The sequence below is a fragment of the Heteronotia binoei genome, chromosome 7 (genome assembly GCF_032191835.1).
Source record: "Heteronotia binoei isolate CCM8104 ecotype False Entrance Well chromosome 7, APGP_CSIRO_Hbin_v1, whole genome shotgun sequence".
NCBI lineage: Eukaryota > Metazoa > Chordata > Lepidosauria > Squamata > Gekkonidae > Heteronotia > Heteronotia binoei.
The window spans coordinates 60,866,788-60,890,605 of record NC_083229.1 but is presented as its reverse complement, the minus strand read 5'-3'; the positions used below and the strand labels follow the sequence as shown (position 1 = coordinate 60,890,605).

General features: G+C 43.8%; 1 protein-coding gene across 2 annotated transcripts in view; it reads right to left on the bottom strand.

The window, feature by feature from the left end:
* LOC132575182 (aspartyl/asparaginyl beta-hydroxylase-like) overlaps positions 1 to 23,818 on the bottom strand; it is a 172,213-nt gene that overhangs the window by 2,375 nt on the left and 146,020 nt on the right. For both annotated transcript variants that reach the window (XM_060243715.1, XM_060243716.1), the window contains exons 22-24: positions 17,926 to 18,061; positions 15,536 to 15,627; positions 13,988 to 14,121 (exon numbers count right to left, since the gene is read on the bottom strand). In XM_060243715.1, coding sequence (XP_060099698.1) covers positions 13,988 to 14,121; positions 15,536 to 15,627; positions 17,926 to 18,061 — 362 coding nt within the window. The remainder of the gene's footprint in view (positions 1 to 13,987; positions 14,122 to 15,535; positions 15,628 to 17,925; positions 18,062 to 23,818) is intronic.

Here is a 23,818-nt window from a genome sequence, read left to right as displayed (position 1 = left end):
GAATATAGCCACACCTCCTTTGCCTGTCATCTCCCTGAATTTCATGAGAGTCTGGTGTCATGTATATCTCTTCAGGATGTCCTGGATTAGGACTATTTCCAGCACAATTCTAGTGTCCTGACAACCCCTTTTATGCAGAAGCAGATATTGTCCAACAGAGTCAGGCCTGGCAATATTAAACAATACCAGAGCAGTGCTAATTTTTCCCAGTCAAGGCATCAGACTTAGGAATTGGGCAAAACTGCTGGGCTTGGGGCATTCTTCAGGAGCTGAGGTGCATTCAGGCCTAGCCTCATGATGACCTTTATTTTGTAAGAATGTATGGCTAGTATAGGGATAAACATAGTAATCTGAATTATTTAAAATATAATTTATCCAACATTTGATACAAGGCCTTTGTAAGCCCATCATGCTGAGTATACTACAATCATCTCCTTACAGGTGAAACAGTCAGTGTATCCTGAAGATTTCCTCATCCATCCAAAGGATTGGCAGTTACTTTGGAATTTCCCCCCTCTTCACTCCAACCCCCAATTCACAGATTGCTTTATTGAAGCACAGGGCAATAGCTGACTCAGTTCATCACTCCCCTTGTCTTGATGTTACCCTAAATCTGTGGTGATAGGAAGTAATACCCTGTATAATTAATCTCTGATTAGAAAATTAAGTTTTAAATACTGCAAACAGTTCTTGGCATTTATTACCATAAAGATTTAGACAACAGAAAGAAATCCAGGGGAGAGCAATAAAAAAGTGGAAGCAATTAGGGGAAAGGATTTAGCTAAACAATAGCAAAGATCTTTTGAATGGCTCTGTTTTTGATGCCCTAGTTAAGATGCCTTTGGGGGTCTGGTTTCAAGTAAATCCAAAAGTCAGCCCTGAACAGCTGAATTTGGCTATACTTTTGACTGAATGAAAATACAGCAAAACATGATAATAAAGAAAGGATAATAATGTAAATTGATACAAACTGATGGTTGCTCAAAATATGAAATTTTAAAAAAGGTCAAAAAAAATTAACTTATTTATGGCTACATCAGCATGCAATAGAGAAAACCAGTAACACTTTCACACTATCACACCAGTACTGAAGCAAACATTGCAGGAAAGATCACAGATCAGTGTTATTGCTAAAATATCTTACTGGAATAAGATTACTACTGGAATACTTTTCAATCGATAATAACTTATTTTAATTTTTAGTTTTCTGATTGTCATCTCTGACACCATTATTGATTGGCTATGGTTTGAATGTTCCATCACATTTTTTATTTATTGGCAGTTATTATTTTTCTCTCATGTCTGCCACCTCTCCGGCACACTAGAGACCTTCGTGCATGATAGGTGGGAATAGCAGAAACACACTAAACCCACCTCTTACTTTTCCTGAAAGGGCACAAAACCCATAAAAACCCAATGGGCTCTGTCTCAGTTCTGAAAGCCATTTCTGTCACACATTCTGTCCCGTGTGCCCTGAAGGACGTGCTCACATTACCTTGCAGTAATCCCCAGTGCTGGATGTGCATTAGAGGTGCCTGATAAGAACATTAAGAAGAGCCCTGCTGGACCAGACCAATGATCCATCTAGTACAGCACCCTGTCTCACAGTGGCCAACCAATTCCTCTGTAGGGCCAACAACAGAGCACAGAGGCTGAGACCTTCCCCTGCCACATCCTGGTTTTGAGATTCAGAGGCTTAGTGCCTCCCCTCAGCCACCATGGCTAGTAGCCACTGGTAGACATATCCTCCATGAATCCATCCAATCCTTTTTTAAAGCCCTTTGTTCCTGTGGCCATCACTACATTCTCTGGCAGTAAATTCCATATTTTAATCACACTCTGTGTAAAGAAGTATTCAGTACTTCTGCAGTACAACTTCAGATCGTAAAACCCAAATCACATAGTATTGTTGCTGTGAATAAATATGTCATCGCCAGGTGAGTCTACTGGTGGTGGGTAGGAGTCAAGCTACGGAAATAAAGTGGGGCACAATGATTTGTTTTAATTGATATTAAGTTTTTGGAAATATTTCATCAACTAACCAACAATAGTTTAGTTTCTTGCAAACAATAAAACTTCAAAGGATTCCCATGGAGAGCTGCTATTGAGAATGTAAACAGGATTCTTCTATTTGCACACCAAAGAGAGAGATCTTTAAATATACAACAAAACAAAAGAGCACAGGATTGCCAGGGGTATTAACGGGCCTCTGGGATGTATTGCTCAACAACTGCAAATAAACAGTTTTGCTCCAGATAATACTGTGTAAAAAAATAATAATCTCAATGTGCTAAGATAGACACTAGAACGTTACCAAGCAATCTAACACTGTACCATGCTGATTTGCAACCAGTGCTCATCTTTGCACGCCCATAGTCATTATCTTTGCATATCATCAGTTGTTTCCACTGTTAACGAGTATAAAACTTGATCATGGTTATTGTCTTCTCACTCAATAACCTTTATTGGCATGATATGGTAACTGTCTTACTTTGCATAAAACATGGACCAAAAATATTTTTGTAACAGTATGGCTTGGAAAATGAGATTTACAGATTGCTAACTATGCCATTATCATCATCGTTGTTGTTAATAACAATGTATTATTATTTATGAACTTCATCTATACCTTACTTCTCTCACCAGTGGGGATCCAAAGTGACTTAACACCATTTCCTGCTTTTCCATTTTACCTTCACAACAACCCCGTGAGACTGGTTTGGCTGAGACTAACCAAAAGTCACCCAACAAGCTTCCATGGCAGCATAGGGATTTGAACCTGGCACTCTCAGATCCTAGTCTGACACTCTAGCCAGTACACCATGCAGGCTTTTATTATCTACCATGTGCTGTCATGGTTAAAAGTTGCTAGAGCAGGACTATGGAGGTAGACATTTAAATGTTCACACATCTATTGATAGCGTTGTAAAGGTCCTGGAGGGGATGGGTCATCCCCGGTCCCCAGCTCTGTCTCCTGGCACCAGAGCAGCAATAGGAGAAACATAAAGGGGGGGGGGATAATTGTTTAGTCCTATATAATTTCCCGGGAAAACCTGGACATGACATCAGTCCTCTCCAGAAATTGCCCCAAACACTTTACCATAGAGAAAAGTTATGTAAAAGATTCTTTCTAAAGTAATCAAAAGTATAAGAATTCGGCCCTGCCCAGGCCGCGCCGCAAAGCGGCTGCGTGCTGCGGGGCCACTCTTTGCCTCCCCAGAAGGATGGGAGGATGAGTAGGCACACTGATGAACATGGGTTATTGAGGAAGACTCAGCATGGGTTCTGCAATGGAAGATCTTGCCTCACTAACCTGTTACATTTCTTTGAGGGGATGAACAAACATGTGGACAAAGGAGACCCAATAGATGTTGTTTACCTTGACTTCCAGAAAGCTTTTGATAAAGTTCCTCATCAAAGGCTCCTTAGAAAGCTTGAGAGTCATGGAGTAAAAGTACAGGTCCTCTTGTGGATCAAAAACTGGCTGAGTAATAGGAAGCAGAGAGTGAGTATAAATGGGCAGTCTTCGCAGTGGAGGACGGTAAGCAGTGGGGTGCCGCAGGGCTCGGTACTGGGTCCCATGGTCTTTAACTTGTTCATAAATGATTTAGAGTTGGGAGTGAGCAGTGAAGTGGCCAAGTTTGCGGATGACACTAAATTGTTCAGGGTGGTGAGAACCAGAGAGGATTGTGAGGAACTCCAAAGGGATCTGTTGAGGCTGGGTGAGTGGGCGTCAACGTGGCAGATGCGGTTCAATGTGGCCAAGTGCAAAGTAATGCACATTGGGGCCAAGAATCCCAGCTACAAATACAAGTTGATGGGTTGTGAACTGGCAGAGACTGACCAAGAGAGAGATCTTGGGGTCATTTTAGATAACTCACTGAAAATGTCAAGACAGTGTGCGTTTGCAATAAAAAAGGCCAACGCCATGCTGGGAATTATTAGGAAGGGAATTGAAAACAAATCAGCCAGTATCATAATGCCCCTGTATAAATCGATGGTGCGGTCTCATTTGGAGTACTGTGTGCAGTTCTGGTCGCCGCACCTCAAAAAGGATATTATAGCATTGGAGAAAGTCCAGAGAAGGGCAACTAGAATGATTAAAGGGCTGGAGCACTTTCCCTATGAAGAAAGGTTGAAACGCTTGGGACTCTTTAGCTTGGAGAAACGTCGACTGCGGGGTGACATGATAGAGGTTTATAAGATAATGCATGGGATGGAGAAAGTAGAGAAAGAAGTACTTTTCTCCCTTTCTCACAATACAAGAACTCGTGGGCATTCAATGAAATTGCTGAGCAGACAGGTTAAAACGGATAAAAGGAAGTACTTCTTCACCCAAAGGGTGATTAACATGTGGAATTCACTGCCACAGGAGGTGGTGGCGGCCACAAGTATAGCCACCTTCAAGAAGGGTTTAGATAAAAATATGGAGCACAGGTCCATCAGTGGCTATTAGCCACAGTGTATGTGTGTATATAAAATTTTTTGCCACTGTGTGACACAGAGTGTTGGACTTGATGGGCCGTTGGCCTGATCCAACATGGCTTCTCTTATGTTCTTATGGAGAGCTTACTGCCCATCCGGGGGTTTCGGGCGGGCGGAGCATCGGGGCTATTTGTAGCCTCGACCCCGCCCACCAACGCAGTCTTGACGCTGCTCTCGGCCGGGACAGAGACTTATAAGCGTCCGGGGCCAAGAGCCGAGGAGGCCTCCTTGCGTCGGGCTCGCATGTCGGTCCGGGAAGCGGGATTTTGATGGCGAGCCCCGCTGGCATGAGGAGTGAGTGGCGTTGTTGCCTAAGGGCCGTGGGCCCTGTGTTATCGGGAGGGAGCCTATGGTTCGGTCCTTCTTTCCGGGGCTGGGCGGGGCTTGGGCTGCTCGCTCCCACCCCCCCCACCCCCGCCATATACATGTGGCTACAGCTTGGGTTCTGTAGCTTTTAGAAAGGGTTTACCACCATCCCCCCCACCTCCCTCCTTTAAGAAATAGATATCTTGGGGAAAGGGTTCTGCTGCGGAAGCGGATGCACTCCGTGGTCATATGGCTGGGTGTCTCCAACTGCGACGAAGTTTCCCTGAGCTGGATGGTCCGGCTTGCCTAGTCTTGTCAGATCCTGGAAGTAAACAGGGTTGTCCCTGGTTAGTGGTTTGGGGGGGAGATCTCAGTTCATGGCACAAGCTACTCTGATTTTTTCGGGTCTTGGTAGCCAGGCCGGGCCGGGCATGGTTAGTACTTGGATGGGAGACCTCCAAGGAAGACAAAGGTCACTATGTAGAGGTAAGCAGTGGCTAACCCTTCTGTTTTGGTTCTTCAGGAACAGTTAGTCAGGGTAGCGCTAGGGAGGGTGGCTGAGGTCCCCTGTCCGCCCATGCAAAGGGCGCCAGTCCCGGGGCTGGAGGTTTGTGAGACTGCGGCTCAGGGACCGAGCATCTGCTTGAAGAGCAGGGTCCCAGGTTTGATTCACGGCATCTCCACCTGTGAGGGGACCAGGCAAATGGGTGTGAATAACCTCAGCTTAGCCCTGCGAGCTGCTGCCAGTCTGGGGTGGACAGTGCTGTATTTGATGGACTGAGGGTCTGTGGCAGTATAAGGCAGCTTGGATGTTTATAGGTTTAATTTTTTGGGAAGGTACGAGGAAGGTAACTGAGCAGAATGGTTGTTTTCTTTCAGTAAGGGGCCTTAGATGGGGGCAAGTTCTTTCCAACGGAAAGCAGGGGCCAAAGGCTCTGTTAATCGGGTTCTCCCGGGAAGCTACCTGAGGTGCAGTTGTACGCGTGCGGGACGAGGCAGACTATTATGGCAAGTGGGGGGTTGTGAATAGGGAAAGAGGTGCAGCTGGGCACCAGTATCCTGGTTATGTCACCTAGGGCTCCAGGGTGGCCACCCCCCCTTTTACATTAGTGAGGGTAGGCGCCATCGAGGCTGTCGTTGTGGTAGGATGGTAGGTACTCAGACCAATGCCCTGCTGGAGACAAGAGGCTAGGATGAGCAAGGACCCCGTGTCTGGGGACAACGGCGAGGGCGGGGAAGTGTAGGCCGATGATGCATTGGGCTTATCCACAACTTTGCCTGCACGGTACAATAGTATGAAAGGTTTCGCAGGAGGGTAGCGACTAATTTGGCTTTATCTGTGGTCCAAAGCAACCGTGCAACTGTGGTACAGCTGATAGCGCCAGCAAAACCCAATTTGGCCGATTGGGCTGTCAGTGGCAACTGGAGCGCGGTCAATTGGCTGTTTCGGTTACCCGCTCATCAGCGAGCGGGTCGGCTCACCTCTGGTTGCTGTGGGGCAGTCCTCTCCCCTGGCGGCTTTCTACCGAAAAGCTTGTAAATTTGGGCATGAATGCCCGTTATGCGGCGGCCCCCACACATTTTTTGCCATGTAGCAAACGTGGTCGAAATGGGGGTGCATAGCGCCCCAGGGGCTGGGGCAATATGCCGATGTTTAAAAGTGCGTTGCTGTCCCATCCAGCCAAACGGGCTTGAGCGTGCCTGGAGGGTTTCCCTAAGGAGACGGATAGGCCCGTATTATGGGGAGGGGTTCACGATACCTCTTCAAGAGCTTAGGGCACCTCGGAGGGTCCCCAGCATCCAGCCTATGGTAGGGCACAAACAGGTTGTTTGAGCAAATATAGCAAAAGGGGGTCTGGAGGGGCAGGTCATTGGTTCTTTTATGACCCCCCCCTCCCAGTTATATGTTCGCGGGTTTCCCCTCTTGGGGGGGCACTCAGTTAGGCAGGTGGTGAAGATGGGCTCTGCACCAGCATCTTAGCCTAGTGGAGGATTGGTGAAGGATGGAATTTGTGACCTCCTGGTTCAGTTAGGTACACTTCCTTTGACCAAGCAGTCAGAGCGGTGAGGGTGCTCGAGTTCTGCGCAGAAACGGACAAATGCGATAGGAAGTTGGCGTCCGCCCGTTATTAGCACACCCTTAAGTCAGGGAGTTGTTGGATTTTGGTTTAGGGAAATATTACATGGATAGAGCCCTACCCACTGGGTGCTTGGTGTCCTGCGCAGCCTTTGAGAGATTCAGTTTTTAGCCAGGAATGGCATGTTCCTTTAGCATACGACAAGGCGGAGGGTCTGATACATGCCTGACATTTGGGGATTGAACTGGACTCAGTTTATAATGGCTGGTTGCGCAGTGATCGGAGGTATGTGACACCTTCTGGGAGTTCTCCGCCCTATCATTGTCATTCACCTTGGTGGAAATGATTAGGGCTGTGTTTGGGAAGGCCCTTCCAATGCAGGCGGTAGCGGAGCTCCGGGCCATCGTGTGGGGGTGGCTTGGAGTCCAACTAACCTGGCTGCCATCCTATCGTGAAGAGTCTGGCTGGCTGCTTGGGACCCGGCCTGGGTCGAGCGGGCCAGACGGATGGCTTATCTGGCCCTGCTGTGGCCTTGGCGGATGGTCTGGGTACCTTCCTTTTCATCATTCCTTGGTGGGAATGACCGGGGCTGTGTAGGGGAATGCCCCTTTCAGACAGGCGGTTACAGAGCTCCGGGCCATCGTGCGGAGGTGGCCTGGAGTCCGATTAATCTGGTCCGCTTTCCTATCGTGAAGGTCTGGCTGGCTGCTTGGGCCCGGTTGGGTCAAGTGGGCCAGACGGAAGGCGAAGCCAGCCCTGTGGTGGCCTTGGAGGATGGTCTGGGTACCTTCCTTCTTCATCATTCCTTGGTGGGGATGATTGGGGCCATGTAGGGGAGCCCCCCCCTTTCAGACAGGTGGCGGCGGATCTCCGGGCCATTGTGCGGGGATGGCCTGGAGTCCGGCCAATCTGGTCTGCCATCCTATCGTGCGGGTCTAGCTGGCTGCTTGGGCCCGGTCGGGTCGAGCGCGCTAGACCAAAGGCGAAGCTGGCCCTGCGGTGGCCTTGGAGGATGGTCTGAGTACCTTCCTTTTTCATTCTGGAAGTAGGAGGGATAGGGGGGAGCAGTTCCAGCCAGATGTGATTCATCTGCCATTGTGGGTATCGGGCCTTCTTGCACGATATTCGGCAAGGGCTTCGGGTAGCCTTGGCTGCTCAGTGGGGCGCTAATGCCTAAGCAGAGGCTTGGCATTGGCGGTGGCAGAAGGAGCAAGGGGTTTATACCTTGCAGGTGAGCACCCAGGCATCTGCACATGTTAGTGCAGTCGATACACAGGAGCGGCAGATGGGCTTTACGGCTCAATGCTGTATAATGCGGATCGTAGTCATGTTCCTCCTAAATTCGCCTCCTTCTGGGTATCGGGGCGGAAGTTTAGGGGAGGGTTTTGGCCTGGCTGGCCCGGCATTAGCCATAATCTTATGGCTTGTGCTGGGGGCAGGGTGACTTGCCCTTCATGGGACTTGGCGGGGTCTGAGGAAGACCCCAGGGCTTGTTCCACTGCAGGTTGCCCTTGCCGTGGTAGTTGTGTTAATTAAATAAAGTGGCCCGTTTCCCAATATTCTGTGTCAGCCTCTTTATTCCGACTGGGGGGGCAATGAAAAGCAAAGCCTGGTTATGATCCCCAACCTAATAGCAGTAGGCTTTATTCATACAAGAATATCTATTTTAGCACAGCCTTGAACAGGCTTAATCATAGAGTTTCCAGCAATTCCTAGAGTGGACTGAATCACTTCCAGGTTTTCCTCAAAATGTCATTGTCACCAGTGCCAGTTCCCCATATCCCTGCCTCCTCCATGTCCTGCGGGTTGCCAGGCCATTTCTGGCAATTCTATCACTGGGTAAGCCCAACCTATTTGTTTTGAGGATAAAATGGAAGGGGGGAGAGACTTGTCTGCTACCTTGAACTTCTTGGAGAAAGTGTGGGATAAAAATGTGATGATGGGTCTGTGTAGCTTTATGCAATATGATGTAAAAGATTCTTTCCTCTAAAGTAAAAGCATAAGAATTTGAGGAAAAGCACAGCCTGATTATGATCCCCAGCCTAACAGCTGTAGGTTTTATTCATATAAGAATATCTTTTTTAGCAGAGCCTTGAACGGATAATGCTTCTAGTCCTGGTGAGAAAATTTAGAATTTTTAATTTCAAATGCTTGCCAAAATCATGCTAATGCACACTAGGTGACAAATTCTAAAAGCTAATTCAGTGGTTTACATACATCTCAGATTAGGTGTACAATGAGGCCTTCAAAGTCTTGCTTGTATATAGTGCTGTACTAAGGTGTCTGCTTCAGCTGCTCACCTGCTCAGGCCAGTGTAACACTACCAACTGCTTAAACAATTGGGGACAGGCTGCATGATTTACACACTCTCTTCTGCCATTCCTTTTCCTTCTAAGGTGGAAATTCCCCAGGGCTGAGCCTAACATTCAGTACTGTAAGGTTTCAGAGATTCCATCCTAGGATTATCAGCCTCCAGATCCCAGCACGGTGTCTCCTGGTTTTGGGGGTTTCTCCTCACCAAGGACCAGGAAACCCTGCCCATAACTACAGACATCACCATGCAATGTCCCCCATGATGACTTCGCCCAGAAGTGATGTCATTGTGTTGGGGATGTCATGTGGGGATGTTCTGGTTTTTGGGCAAAACTCTATGGTTTAAGTCCAATTTTACCATAGAGTTTGCCCAAAGACCAGAATGTTTCCCCGCACACCCCTACCTCCCTACCCTCAAAATCCCCCTGCTGGATCCAGAAAGGGACTGACAACCCTAATCATAACACAGGATCCAAAGCAGGAATGCTCCTTATTAGCCCTAACAAAGATTAACACCACTGCCTCAAAAACAGTTTCTAAGTCCACTGGATGGGGATATACTCCAGGAAGGGGAGGGAGGGACTGTGTTATCCTGCAGTCCCATGGTTAAGCAACCAGCAGCATTACTTCTGCAGTGATTATTTATTTCATAAAGCTATCTGTTCCAATTAGGACCCATTAGGGAGGCAGGATCTGTTCACTTTTCACCTATATTGCCATAGAGGTGGACAGAACAGCTAATGATACCAGCTCTCATTCACCAACATCTACCCTGAAGTAATCCTAGTGAGGTGGGGGGGGGGGGGAGCTTCCTGGCTCCTTAATGGCTCTCAGAGTAACATGCTCTCTCCCTCCCTTGCCTACTGTACCACCCAGCTGTTAAACTGCAATATATCTGATGAGGTGCATTCATCCTTGGCTGTGATTACCTAATAGCTACAGCATTGATATGTGTGCAATAGTATTTAAATGAAGTATGCACTGGCAGGTCTCTGAAAAACACCTAACCTCCAAATATTGCAAAGTGACCAGCTATGACGATTTTTCCATTTCCCCTGAAAATTTCTTTTTATGACATATACAGAAGATGATTGGTACATGTGTTATTCCTCCCCACCCCCAATACTTCTGTGTTTCCATAAGAATATGATTTTAATAGCCTCCATAAGATTTGCAGAGTGGAAGCAATATTAAGGCTTGCCTGGAAATATTTGGGGAGGGGGAAATACATGTGACAGCATTAGATGTCCAGGATGAGTTTTCCAGCTCAGAACATAAAAGACTGGGAAAGGAACGTCAGGCTTCTAAAAGCCTCAATTAATAAAATTATTCAAATGTGTCAGGGCAAATTGAATAGATTTGTTGGTTAATTCACAAGTGCATTCAAAGTACCTGTCAGACTAAATTTAGTTTTTCAGAGAAACTTATTTTATGACTTGAATATTTTACTCCTGAGATGAAACTAATAAGGTGGCACAGCATCGCTTAAATATTACCTGTGAACAGGAGGCTTCAACTGGTAGAACTCAACTGTTAAATGGAAGACCTTATAAGGCACCCTTCCCACGCTCCATGCTAATTACTGAACAATCTGGGAGGCCAGAAGGCAATTTTGCTAGAACAGCAAAGGGATTCACCTCAGAATGGTAGTTACTGAACACATCAAGGCCCGCTTCTCCCCTGTTCCATCTAAATAAGCAGTGCAGGTGTCAATAAGTGTGGAATTTGCAATTTATTAACATTCCCAGCCAAGGGAGGTGACTGCCTTTGGCCAAAATAAAAGGAGAAGTGTATGGAAATGATTGTTTAGGTTGTCATGATTCATGAGGAAAACAAAGCAACTATTTGGCATTATGAAAGAATTTTGAAAGATAAGCTGTAACCTATCAAAAAGGGGATTAAAAGGTATAATTTGGAAGGCGGTTGATGCTCAAGTAAAAGTGGAGTTGATGATTGAATGTAATGATATTTCTGGTAAAGAAATTTTGGCAGACAAGTTGTGCAAGACAGCCTTGAAGATGAACAGTGAGGAGTAGTTTAACTACTGGTTCTGCTTTTGGCCTCATATTTATCAAATACTGATTTGGGGGTAGAGGGGAAGAGGATGAAAACTTCTGGACACCACCTGAGTTTCTGATGGATGGAGAGTTTGGCTTCCAACCCATTATACTTGACACAATGCGAACTGTGTCCACATGGGGCTGCAGGCATTCTACACCACTCCTCCACAAAATCTAGAATCCTACACTGCCAGTCCCCCTCTATAGTTGCAGCATAACAAATTAACACAGATTATAATCTGCACAAGAATTTTATAACATTTGTTTAATTTATTCCAAAAACTATACTTAGGGTCTCAGAATGTTACCATATTTTGGCATAAGAGATTATACAGAGTAATCTCTCTCCATATTCTTATATGTTGATGAATATGTTCTTTAGAGTGGTTGAACCTTGTTTGGTTGATCAGTAAAGTGAAATGAATTAACTGCCATGTGTTTGCTTACACAAATTGGCCTAGGATGGATGCAAAACACATTTTAAGCAACATGCCAAACATAACTCTTTGCTCTGAATAACAACACAACTAAGGGAGTTATGCTTTTGGTAACGGGTTTTCTTCTTTGGTATTTTTTGTATTTGTGTGTGAGAGAGAGTGTGTTCGTGTTCTTGCATGCCTGGAAGTCATGGTGACCTCTGGTGACTGCTACTGGGGCATTGAGGACATTCAGAGAAATGGCTTGATATATCCTGCCTCTGCCTCTCATTCCTGGTATTCCAAGGAGGTCTTCCTTCCAATTACTTGCCAGGGTTGGCCCTGCTTAGCTTCCAAGATCTGATGAGATTAGGCTTGCCTGGGCTATCCAGGTCAGGGCTTATAATAGATGGATTTGCCATTGAGTTTTAATTATCTCAGTAGACTGTTACAGGGAACAAAATAAAGAAAAAGGCATTAGGCAGTAACAAAACTAACAAAGTTTCTGGATCTGCACATGCAATTTTAATATATTGCTTATGACCAGCGATGGAATCTAGTATCTCCTACTACTAAAATGTTAAGGTCAATACTGTCCCTTCAGACTAGCAGCAGATCTCCAGGGTCTCATCTCTTACCTGGCCCTTTGAACTTAAGATGTCCAGGATTGAACCTGGGGCCTTCTGCAGGCCAAGCATATGCTCTTCCACTAAGGCACACCCCTATTTCATCTTCTAAAAACTTACTTAATGTTATGGCCAAAGCTGGGCTTCCCTCTACTAGTTCTACAGTACATTTATTGACAGAACCTCCAAAAGCTAACAGCCATCCTTCAGACACAAAGACAAGAATATGGGAAGAATCTAGCACCAGGACCTATTTTCTGCCTCAATGATCCAAGCACTTGTTTGGGACTCTGCAATGATGTGAGGACACCAACACACTGCCTAGGCTCAGTTTCTGCTTGCCTAGCCTTCCAGATGGCCACCACTACTGCTAGCAAGTGTGAAGTAGATTTTGAGGTGCTGACAGCACGCTGAGGCTTGACTTGCCTGCTGGTGGTAGCGGTGAGTAGGAAGAAGTGACAGTTACCCCCATTATTGCCTCCTAACATCAGGACCTCCATTGTCAGATACATTTTGGATCTCCACTGTCAGATCCAAAGAAAGGCCCTGAAGCACTTCCACTGCTGCAGGGGCTCAATTTTCTAGCAACTTGAGGCAGTACAGGAAGAGATGACAGCAGGCATGGGTTACACCTCTCAGTGCATCCTGGAGTTCATCACTAGCATATCTGAGCTGAAACCCTGTGCTTCTGCTCACTTGGGGTGGTAAAATCCCATGAACTTGTCCAGGTTATCTGATAGCGCTTCTTAATTAAACTGAATCATGACCTGCAGGGATATTTTCCTTTCTGAGAAAGGCCTTTAACAAAATTGGGTTTCTGATTCAGTCTGGTGCCACCCATTTTTTTAAAATCCTGTCTCTACCCTTCACCCACTATAACAGGGGTGGGGAAGCTCTGCCCTGAGGGCCATATGCGGCCCTTGAGGTCAATTGGTGTGGCCCTTGGGGATTACTGGGCCGAACTGAGCCATGTGGCAGCCTCCCTGGGTCCTGGCTGGTCAGCGAAGATTGTGGGGCCTAGCTGCGCTGTGCAGCAGCCTCCCCAGGGCCAGGCAGGGATCACAGGGCCCAGATGTACTGTGTGGCAGCCTCCCTGGGGCCTGGCCAGCCAACCAGAATTGCTGCAGGGCCTGGAAAAGTTACTGTCACAGTTCAGTTTGCACTTGATTATCTCAGATGGCATGGCCTAATATGCTAATGAGTGTGTGACCTAATATGCTAATATTAGGGGATGTGGTCTAATATGATACTGAGTTCCTGCTGGGTTTTTTCTACAAAAATGCCCTGGACCTATGCATTTGCCTAGGGTGGCGGGCCAGGTGTGTGCCAGATTAGGCTCTCCCCACATGACTTCAAATAAAAAAACAATTATTTGCATTAATTTTGCTAGTCTGAATCATTCTTCCTCAGCGGAGCACTGTTTTTTAAGTTGATAATTTTTTATGGCCCGCGAATGATATTATAAATATCCATATGGCCCTTGGCAGAAAAAAGGTTCCCCACCCCTGCACTATAAGGACATAAGAGCTTTCGTGAATCAGACCAGAAGTCCATCTAATACAGCATCCCATTTCTAAAACTAGCCTACCAGGTACACCATCAGATCTGTCCCAGTTCTACTTGCTGTGGCTTTTCCCCTTGGCACTCACTGCACTTTAAATGTGCTAATGCTAAATCCTGGAGGAAAGGTAAGGAAAAGTTACCTGGTTTCTTCAGCACACCGAATCCTGCAGCCTTCTTTTGGAATCACTAGACCTAAATGCATCCTCAGCCTACAGTTAGTAGGCCCTGTGTGAGGCCAGACATGAGTCCCTGGATGCATGACAGAATACTTGATCTGCAAAGAGAAGTATCAATTTGTTTTAGAACCCAGTCACTTTTCTAGCCTTCAGAAGAGAAGAGAATATTAAGTTAGAACCATTCTCAGATGACAAACCAGTCTTTTCATATTGTTTTTTTTATCAGTTCTTAGTTACACACTTCAAGCCAGTGTCACTGATGTGAAGACATCTGAACTATTCCAGAATAGACAATGACAGTCTTAATTACAGATGCATTTCCTGAATGAATCTTTTCTTTCTTTCTTTCTTTCTTTCTTTCTTTCTTTCTTTCTTTCTTTCTTTCTTTCTTTCTTTCTTTCTTTCTTTCTTTCTTTCTTTCTTTCTTTCTTTCTTTCTTTCTTTCTTTCTTTCTTTCTTTCTTTCTTTCTAACCGGGGCTGACCTTGCTTAGCTTCTGTGACCTGATGAGATTGCTGAGCAGTCAGGTTAAAACGGATAAAAGGAAGTACTTCTTCACCCAAAGGGTGATTAACATGTGGAATTCACTGCCACAGGAGGTGGTGGCGTCCACAAGCATAGCCACCTTCAAGAAGGGGTTAGATAAAAATATGGAGCAGAGGTCCATCAGTGGCTATTAGCCACAGTGTGTGTGTATGTATATATATATATATATATATATATATATATATATATATATATATATATATATATATATATATATATATATATATATATATATATATATATATATATATTTGGCCGCTGTGTGACACAGAATGTTGGACTGGATGGGCCATTGGCCTGATCTAACATGGCTTCTCTTATGTTCTTATGTTCTAAAAGCAATTTATATTTTCTCTGGTGAATGATGACAGACACCCCACCCCCACTGCTTACAATTAACTTCAGCATACAAACAAATATATTACATCCAAAGGTAAGGTTGGGTAAGGGTAAGGTTGAAGGGGGGGGGGAGTTGCATGCTTTCAGTCATTTGGATAAATTATATATCTCCATACTGAAACATACTATGCACATTATCACACATTTGTAAATAAAAGCTCAAAGTTTTGAAGGAAACATGGGCATTAACTCAATCACTCTTTTAGCAGACACAATCAGCATTAAGGTTTTTGAGGGCCTGAACTGCATTAAAATTTTTTAGATTACAACTTCACTGTTACAAAGTAAACCCTATTCAGACCCATTCATAAGCTCTCAGCAAAGGCAAAATGGGAATGACCAAGCTCATGGTTCATTCATATCAGCATTTTCCAGGGAAAACTCTATCAGTTCAAATTTAATCACTCACCTTCTATTTATGGTATGAATTATTAATAATTTTGACAGCCCACACGGAGAGCTTTAGAACCCTTCGCACACACATCTTCACTACAAGCCAGGAGATCATTCTTTTCCCCACTGCATATTTGGAAAGTTGAAGCTGTTTGTACTATAGATCAGTAAATACCTGTCCTCTTCTGCATCCAGTGGTCTCTGGAAACCGTTCCAATAATCCACATGTTTTGGGAACACTCTTACAGGCATTGTCATTTTTTCTTCCTATAAGGGGAGGGACAGCATAGGCATTGATCATGTATATTCCAAGCACAAAAAGATGAAAAAGATCAAGCATGCACCCACCCACCCATCCCATAAAGTTCTCTGTTCAGAACCACTGAAAACTCAGGAATGATTAGATACATAATATAACTACTGCAGCAAAAAAGCAACATGCCCAGATTAAAAAATTGGTCCTGGTGTCTAAATTGCCAGTTAAAGCAAAAAACAAGCAAGAACAGTGACACAGTGTAAAAACAGATAGCATGGATGCCATTCCCTCCCCTTGCCTTTGCTTCTGGCTCCTACCATGGCAGGTGCATGTTTCTCCACACCCATGTGGAGGCATCCCAAAAAGGTTGGGATGGAACTTGTCATCATGATTCTCTGACCCCATGAAAATCCTGAAAAGAGCTCTGTTGTTGAGCTAGAGCACAGCTGCCTATGCAAATGATAGCTGCGATAAGAAATGGAGATTAAGTGAGATTTAACTCTCTGCCACTAAGCAAAGTGAATCTTTTCCAGCACTTTGGTACTCCTGCTACTATCCCAGGGGTGGCCAAACTGTGACTCAGGAGCAGCATGTGGCTATTTCACACATATTGTTTGGCTCCCGAAGCTCCCACTGCCCCATTGGCTGACTTGGAAAAGGCATTTCTCTCTTTAAATCACTTCACCAAGCCAGCCGGCAGCCTGGAGAATGGATTTAAAGTTAAAATTGCTTTCTTTCCACCTGTCCCTTCCTCTCCCTCCCCACATCTATTTGCCTTCCTTCCTGCCTTCCTTCCTTCCTGCTCTCAAACATCTGATGTTCATGTTTTGCAGCTCTCAAACATCTGATGTTTATTCTATGTGGCTCTTATGTTAAACAAGTTTGGCCATGCTTGTTCTATCCTATTGCAAAGCAATTCAAGCATTTAGGTCTCCTATTTCACAGCTAGCCCACAACTAGCTGGCCCTGTTTCACAACTAGGGTTGCCAAGTCCCCCGTGGCCTCCAGCGGGGGACATTTATTGTGTGTGCATTGTGAGCAGGGTGCAATGACGTCACCCAGAAGTGACGTCATCACGCCGGCAATGCCACACACTGGTCACTCTAGGCATTTCCAGAAAAACTCTAGGGTTTTACCGGACGCCCTAGCAATTAGGGAGGGAAAAACTCTATGGTGCCTATTGTACCATAGAGTTTTTCCTCCCAGTTTGCTAGAGCATCCGGAAAACTATAGAGTTTTCCCAGAAACGCCTAGAGCAGTCAGCACACAGCATTGCCGGCACAATGACATCACTTCCAGGTGACGGCATTGCACTGGTGATGTTGGGGGAGGTTCCCTCCACCGGCCCAATGTGGGCCGGTGGGTAAGGAACCTCCAGGGCGGGAGAACCCCTGCCCAGCCCAAGGGCCTGGCAGCCCTATACACAACTAGCCAATATTGCTAACACTGTGGATCATATTAATTCCAAATTTCATAACTGGATGTGGTTAATGACATGAAGATACCTCTTTTTTGCCAGATCACTTTTCCTTAGGCCATCTTATCATTCACTTTACTAAATACAAAGCAAGTTAAAAGCCTCTCAAGGAGAAGTGCATGACTCCACAAGTGAAAAGAATTATTTCACACTCTCAAGCTTTTGGGGGCCAATTACTTTTCCACCTAGATTACCACATTATATTTTGTAGTCTATTTCAACTGGGTTTAGGGAGTTTTCTGTCTTGCAGATAAGCATATCATCATTCTCTCCAGCTTTGAGAAAGTGGCTTGCCATATGATATGATAGTATTCTATCGTATATATTCAGAGTATTGGGGTGGGGTTATTTGTAATTATGATTTCTATAGGTTATACTGGAAGCAAATTGTCTACAATGTTTTAAATGTCTTTTCATTTCAGTGTTTTATTATTTCAAGTTTTTGCTCAATCCTTACTGATTTTTATTAAATATTTTCCTCTGTACCTTTTCAGCTTCCCTAGAATTTCTCTACTGTTGTTTGATGCCTCTATTGACTAAAAGAACCCCTGTTCTGATTTTGCATCTGCCTTATGTGAATAGAACCTGTGACTTTCTATCTTTGCATCATTTTCAAGATCCTGATATCAAATATTTTTAACATATAAATACTGTATAAATGCAACAGAAAGAACACATTTTTAATATTGGCACTGAAAACTGGAGGAATGAAACCATTTGAAAACAAAAATATTTGTCCATCCATTTTTAAAATCACAATTCTTTTCTTTTAATGCAGTTGCAGTATGGTAACCTGGTGGCAGGAGAAAAGGGAACATGTGAGTTTATGTACCTTGCTGCCAAAGTGTGAACTGGCTCCAGTCACCTTTTTCCCGCAAGTTCTCATCTTCAGGGAGGAAGAGTCCTTTCCCCTTATCCATCATAGCAAGCCCTTCATCCCGAATAATTTTCCAGTTTCTTTCCAGAGACTGAAGAAGCAAAGAATTCAAAGGCATTCTCTGTTCTGAAAGAACTTAAAGTACATTTTCATGCTTCTGCCTTTTAACAAGCTCAACAGCAGCATCAAAAGCATTCATCATCATTAACAAGGTTCTGCATTTTCCATTTCCACCCATTTGAGGCTTTAAAAAACAAACATGAAAATCAGCTCCATGCAGTTTCTCAGCTTCAATTACCTTTGTATCACAAACATTCCAATCATCCCACAGCCACCTGCCAGATTGGCCTCCACTTTAATTTGCTCTTGATTAGTCAAAAGGGTGTTCAACCCAATCATTTCATGCCATGAGCTAACAAGAGTATTGATCTTTTCCGTCATAGCACACCAGCATGCTCAAAAACAAACAAATCTCCACAATAGTTCAATTGCAGGTTAATAAAATGATGCATGGGGTAGAAAAATTGGACACAGAATATTTTTGCTCCTCCTCTCCAACTTTTAAAATCCAGGGGAACATCAGGAAGTTGGTGGGCAGTAGTTTTATGAGACAGACCAAAAAAACAAAACAAAAAATAGCTTCACATAATTTATAATTAACTTAGAAAATTTACTGCCATAAGATACAGTGATGGCTAGTAGCTGAGACTGCTTTAAAAGGGAACTAGACTTTCTAGTATAAAAGATTTATCAATAGCTATTAACCATGATATTTAAATGGCAGCAAAACCTTGATTGCTATTTATGGGGCACAACATCAAGGCAAGACTTTTTCCCAGGGCAGATGGTAGACAAGGGGCTGCTGGGCTAGATATACCTGATTCAGCTGCACTTTTTACAGTCTTAACATTTCAGAGTTCAAAACAACACAATGCGTGGATATATTTTAATTCTAAAGATATGCATGGAACCTTCAGATTTTTTTCACTGCACCCACCCTAGTCTTTTAGTTGGTGTTAAAGAAGGTGATACTTTTTGATTTTACTGTACATTGAAAATTATGAATGCTTTAAGAACACATCAAGATGGCTATGAGAATAATTCCAAATCAGGTACATACTCCAAACTTGTCTTCTACAGCCACTAAGTAATTGCATAAATTGATTTTCCAGTACAAAGTGATGTACAAAAGATCCTTCAAAATAATAGCAGCTAGTAGACTTGAAAATTCCAGCTCCCCAAAGTAGTTCCATATCAAATAATAACAATAGCAACAACAACAATAATAATTCCTTCATAATTTCCGCAAAGCTGAACAATGAAGTGGCTTGGTGGGTCCACCTGGGGAGGGTGTTCCATCAGGGGCCCGCACTGACAGCCAATATAGTGGCTCCAATTGAGCAGTGACTCTAATCTGGAGAACTGGGTTTGATTCCTTGCTTCACATAAAGCCAACTGAGTCAGTCACAGTTCTCTCAGTGCTTTCTTAGCCCCACCTACCTCACAGAGTGTCTGCTGCAGGGAGAGAAAGGGAAGGTGATTTAAGCTGCACTGAGACTCCTTTGGGTGGTGAAGGGCGGGGTATAAAAACCAACTCTTCTTTATTATTATAACATAGTCTGGCTTATCAACAAGGCAACAAGATAGTGACTAGGAAGACCTGCTCCCACAGGCATCTCAAACAGCAGGTAAGGAGTAGGGAATATCTTCAGTTTTGTACTTGTATGCATCTACCACATTTCTTGCCCTTTCTCCAGGGAGCCTACAGTAGTGTACACAGTTCTGCTCCTTTCTCTCTTATTCTCACAACAACCCTTTTAGATTAGGCTGAGAGACAGTGATTTCAAGGTCAGCAAATGAGCTTCCTGGCTGAGTGGGGATTTCAAAGTATGTCCTTCCAAAGCTCTAATCAGTATACTAATTGATTTTTCAAGAAGCAACCTGCCTAGTATTATCATGCTGGATCAGAAGGGGAGAAGGAAGATGCTTATTACTTCCCTGGCAACTATTCACATCTATACCTAAGACATTAGAGAGATTTGTCAGTGAAACTGCTGGAACACAGCCAGAAACAGGTTTATGCATCCTCACTGGAAGGGTTTCTCCCCCAGAGATCTACAGCCAAACTGATGTTTATGCAATTGGATTAGTCTAGCAGATTAGGTTGATTGTTCGGTGACACTAGTGATATCCAAGGGCATCCAAGCAAAAGATGTGTGTCTTTGGCAGGCTAGCACAGAGACCAGGATGATTCTTTAAGGAAGGTGCTCAGTTCCTACATGGAGAAGTCCAAATGCAAGTCACCTTTTTCCAGCTCAGTACAAGCAGCTATGTAATATCTGTGCATCCACTGAAGCACAGTGCTGGTGAGAACTGTCACCCAAGCTCATTCAAATGCAAATATTTGTACTGACCAGAAATAGTTTAGAAGTGATGGGTCACAAGGCAGGAAACAAGCCATGACCTGTTGAGGTTATTGAGATTATAGAAGTCCAAGCTGGAAAAACTTCAAAGGCCATTGAATTGGACCATCCTGTGAGGTCAAACTGGAAGCAGAGTTCCACTGGTGGTGTTGGAGTTTTACAGATGTGCTCATCAGATCCCCACAGGTTATAGGTCTGCAGGTCTTTATCCCATGCTGACTTCCCATCTTTCTGTTAAGGACAATCGTGGAACCAACTAATGCAAACTGCACTGTTCTCACTGTCCAGAGCTACCCTGTATAGCTCTTGTTCTTGGACATTTGCTCCAAATATTCAGTTTAGTGCTAAAGCATCACACTGAAATGGGAAAAATTATTTAAAATCTGTTTACACTTACTTTTCATGATGTTGTAAGGTTTAATGGCCTATACTGGCATTATTGGATTTCCTTAAAGAAAAAACCAGTGATTTCTCCATGGCACAAAGGCAGCAGTGGAGGCCAAAGGAGGCTACACTTGTTGGCTGAAAGGCAGCAGATGCTCCAGGGTAGGGCAGGTACCTCATAAGAAGACAGTAGCAGCCTTATGCAAACCCAGCTGGGTTGAGGCAAGGCACAGAAGAGGTTAAGACAGCAACAAGGCTCTGAGAAGGGAGGGGTGGTGTTAGACTTGACCAGGTGCTGGAGCTCATTAGGACAACTCATTTGCATATGCCACACACCCCTGACATCACTGGAAGGTATACTAAATTATATCAGCTCAGCATCTACTTTAAAATGTGTCTTGAATTATAATTGTCCTAATAAAACCTTACTCCCATCACACATCCTATGTGGCCACAGTGGCATGATGATTTCCATCTATCTGCTTTATATGTTTTTTTTGGTGTGGGGGGGAAATATTAGGAAGTTTATGAAATTTTAGAGGTCAGCAAAATTCTCATGGGGGTTTTGAACAATGGAGCCCAGAAAAAAAATATTGGAGGGGGCAGTTAGAAAGAAAGAGCACAATAAAATTTAGAGGTTCTGGAGCTCTGCTCCTGTGAGCTCCTGCCCAAAATGAGGCCTGGGCTTGACCAGCATGGGTAAAGGGAAACAAAGTGCAGTTTCAGAAGGGTGGTCAGGACTGCAAACTGGCTGAGTAAGCTGAGGAGGTGCAAAGAAAGGAGGAAAAGGAACCTGAGGGAGGGAGTTGGAGCCTGGAGTCATATAAGGCTACAAAGCTGGGACAGGACTGGTAGAACTGCCTCAAGGCAGGGGCACAGCTCAGCCCTCGGAGGTCTGAAGGGCAGAAATGGGCAGCTGAAGGGAACTGCATTTGTGAAGAAGGCTTTGCTACATCCAATAAAGGGGCAATTAAGGAACAACATTGTGTCTGGTGAGTCTCTGCTGACTACTGAAGTAAATTATGATGTCCCATTTTCCCCACACCTCCACAGCCACAGCTAACACAACAAGAAGTAGCATTTGCTATCTTCATGTTTTATTAGTGATAACTTCACATAGAGAATCTCCATCCAATTACTTCTGTTAAATTGGTTTAATCCTCTTAATTTCACAACTAAAATTTATTAGCAAAATGGCACCTTTCATAGATTTTTTGCCAACACAGGCATCTTTTTCAAAACCTGTATTTTTGGGCTACCGTCATGCAATTAATGGGGAACTTTTTTCATTTCACAAGAGCAATGCAGTACATTACAAATGTATTACTTGGATAAAGACTGAACATTCTAACATCTGACAGCATCCAATGGAAGAGATGGTCAAGGGAATGGAGATTGTCCCAGTACATTTTTAGCCCAATCCTTCCTCCACTATAGGGTAAATCATTTTCTTTTCCCCATTTTATCCTCACAATAACTCTATGAGTTAGGTTAGGCTGAGGAAGTGTGACTAACACAAGTTCACCCTGCAAGCTTCATGTCAGTGTGGGAATCTGAACCCAGGTCTTTGAGATCTTAGCGCCACCCACTACCCTAACTACTACAAAACTATTATATTCTCTGTGCTGAATTCTACTAGGCAATACATCAGAATTCCAGTTCTTCTTGAATTTGGACATACATAGGCTTGTAGAAGTTCTGCCATTCACTGAAAGCATGCATAGCCTCCTTTCCATGAATTACCAGAAGTGCACAAAGATATCTGTTACATGTTAATAAACTGACTCACACTACCCAAATAATCTACAGCCACTGAGAACTGAAAATAGACAATGTAGAACTTCTAAACTGGGTTCAACAGTGAATGGAGAAGATTTGAGTAAGAATACCGCTTCTGTAATTTAAGTTACAAACTAAAGTTCAATATTGCAAAATTGGAATAATTGTTGTTTTTTCTAAGCAAACTGTGAAGCGAGCCAGTCACAACTTGGAAGTGTGTGGGGAAAAAACTTGCCCAAATTCCCCAGTTTTCATAAACAATAAAAGTATAAATGTATTGGAAATTAATGAAACAGCTGTCCTTATTAAGCTTGGTGCCACTCTCATGAGAATGTTATGGCACATTTTGCTTGCAGCAAAACACCGTTCATTATTGGAATTATTTTTCAAATATTGAAATAATTTTATAGAATAACAACATGAAAAATACACAGACTGCAAATGTTTTCCACCTTGAAATGTTTTATCAAGTTAGAATTCTAATTCTTTAGGCAAGTTTCCAACTGGATTAGTTACTTTAGAAATCCAAAACATTGCACCAATTAAAACAAAATATATATGTGCATCAGCAGAAGCATATGCTGTTATGAATACAAACCAGCATGGATAGAATCAGTTGCCAGTACTGCTCCAGGAACACATTCTTCTGTCCCCTCTAGTACTATATCACTGTATTGTTTCATCAAGGTATTCATTAAATCTCACTTAAACTTCTCTTTTGTGGTTAGCATATATTATCAGGCTAATTACAAGGCTAATTACTACTGTATATGGAAAGGTACATTTAGTGTTATGATCTTTCATGGTTTACCATCAGAGAACTTGTCTGAAATTTGATTTTTAAAAATCTGATTTATTGTAATATTTAACAACTTGGGGGAAAACCAGAATACCTTAAATATTTATGCTAAAAATAGAAATGGGCTTTGGATAAGTGGTAGAGCACCTGCTTTACATGCAAATGTTCAGTTCCTGCCATCTCCAGACAAAAAATCAGGAAATAGGTGATGTGTCCTGACCTGGATAGCCCAGGCTAGCCCAATCTTGTCAGATCTCGGAAGCTAAGCAGGGTTGACTGTAGTTAGCACTTGGTTGGGAGACTTACTTGAAATACCCAGTGGGGAGACAGGGCAGGCTCTATTCACCTCTCTGAATACCCACCAGACCCCCAGTAGGGGTCAGTCAACAGAGGACAACATGACTTCCAGATGCATACACACATGCACACAAAAATATACAAAATAAAAAAATGGGAATAGGTG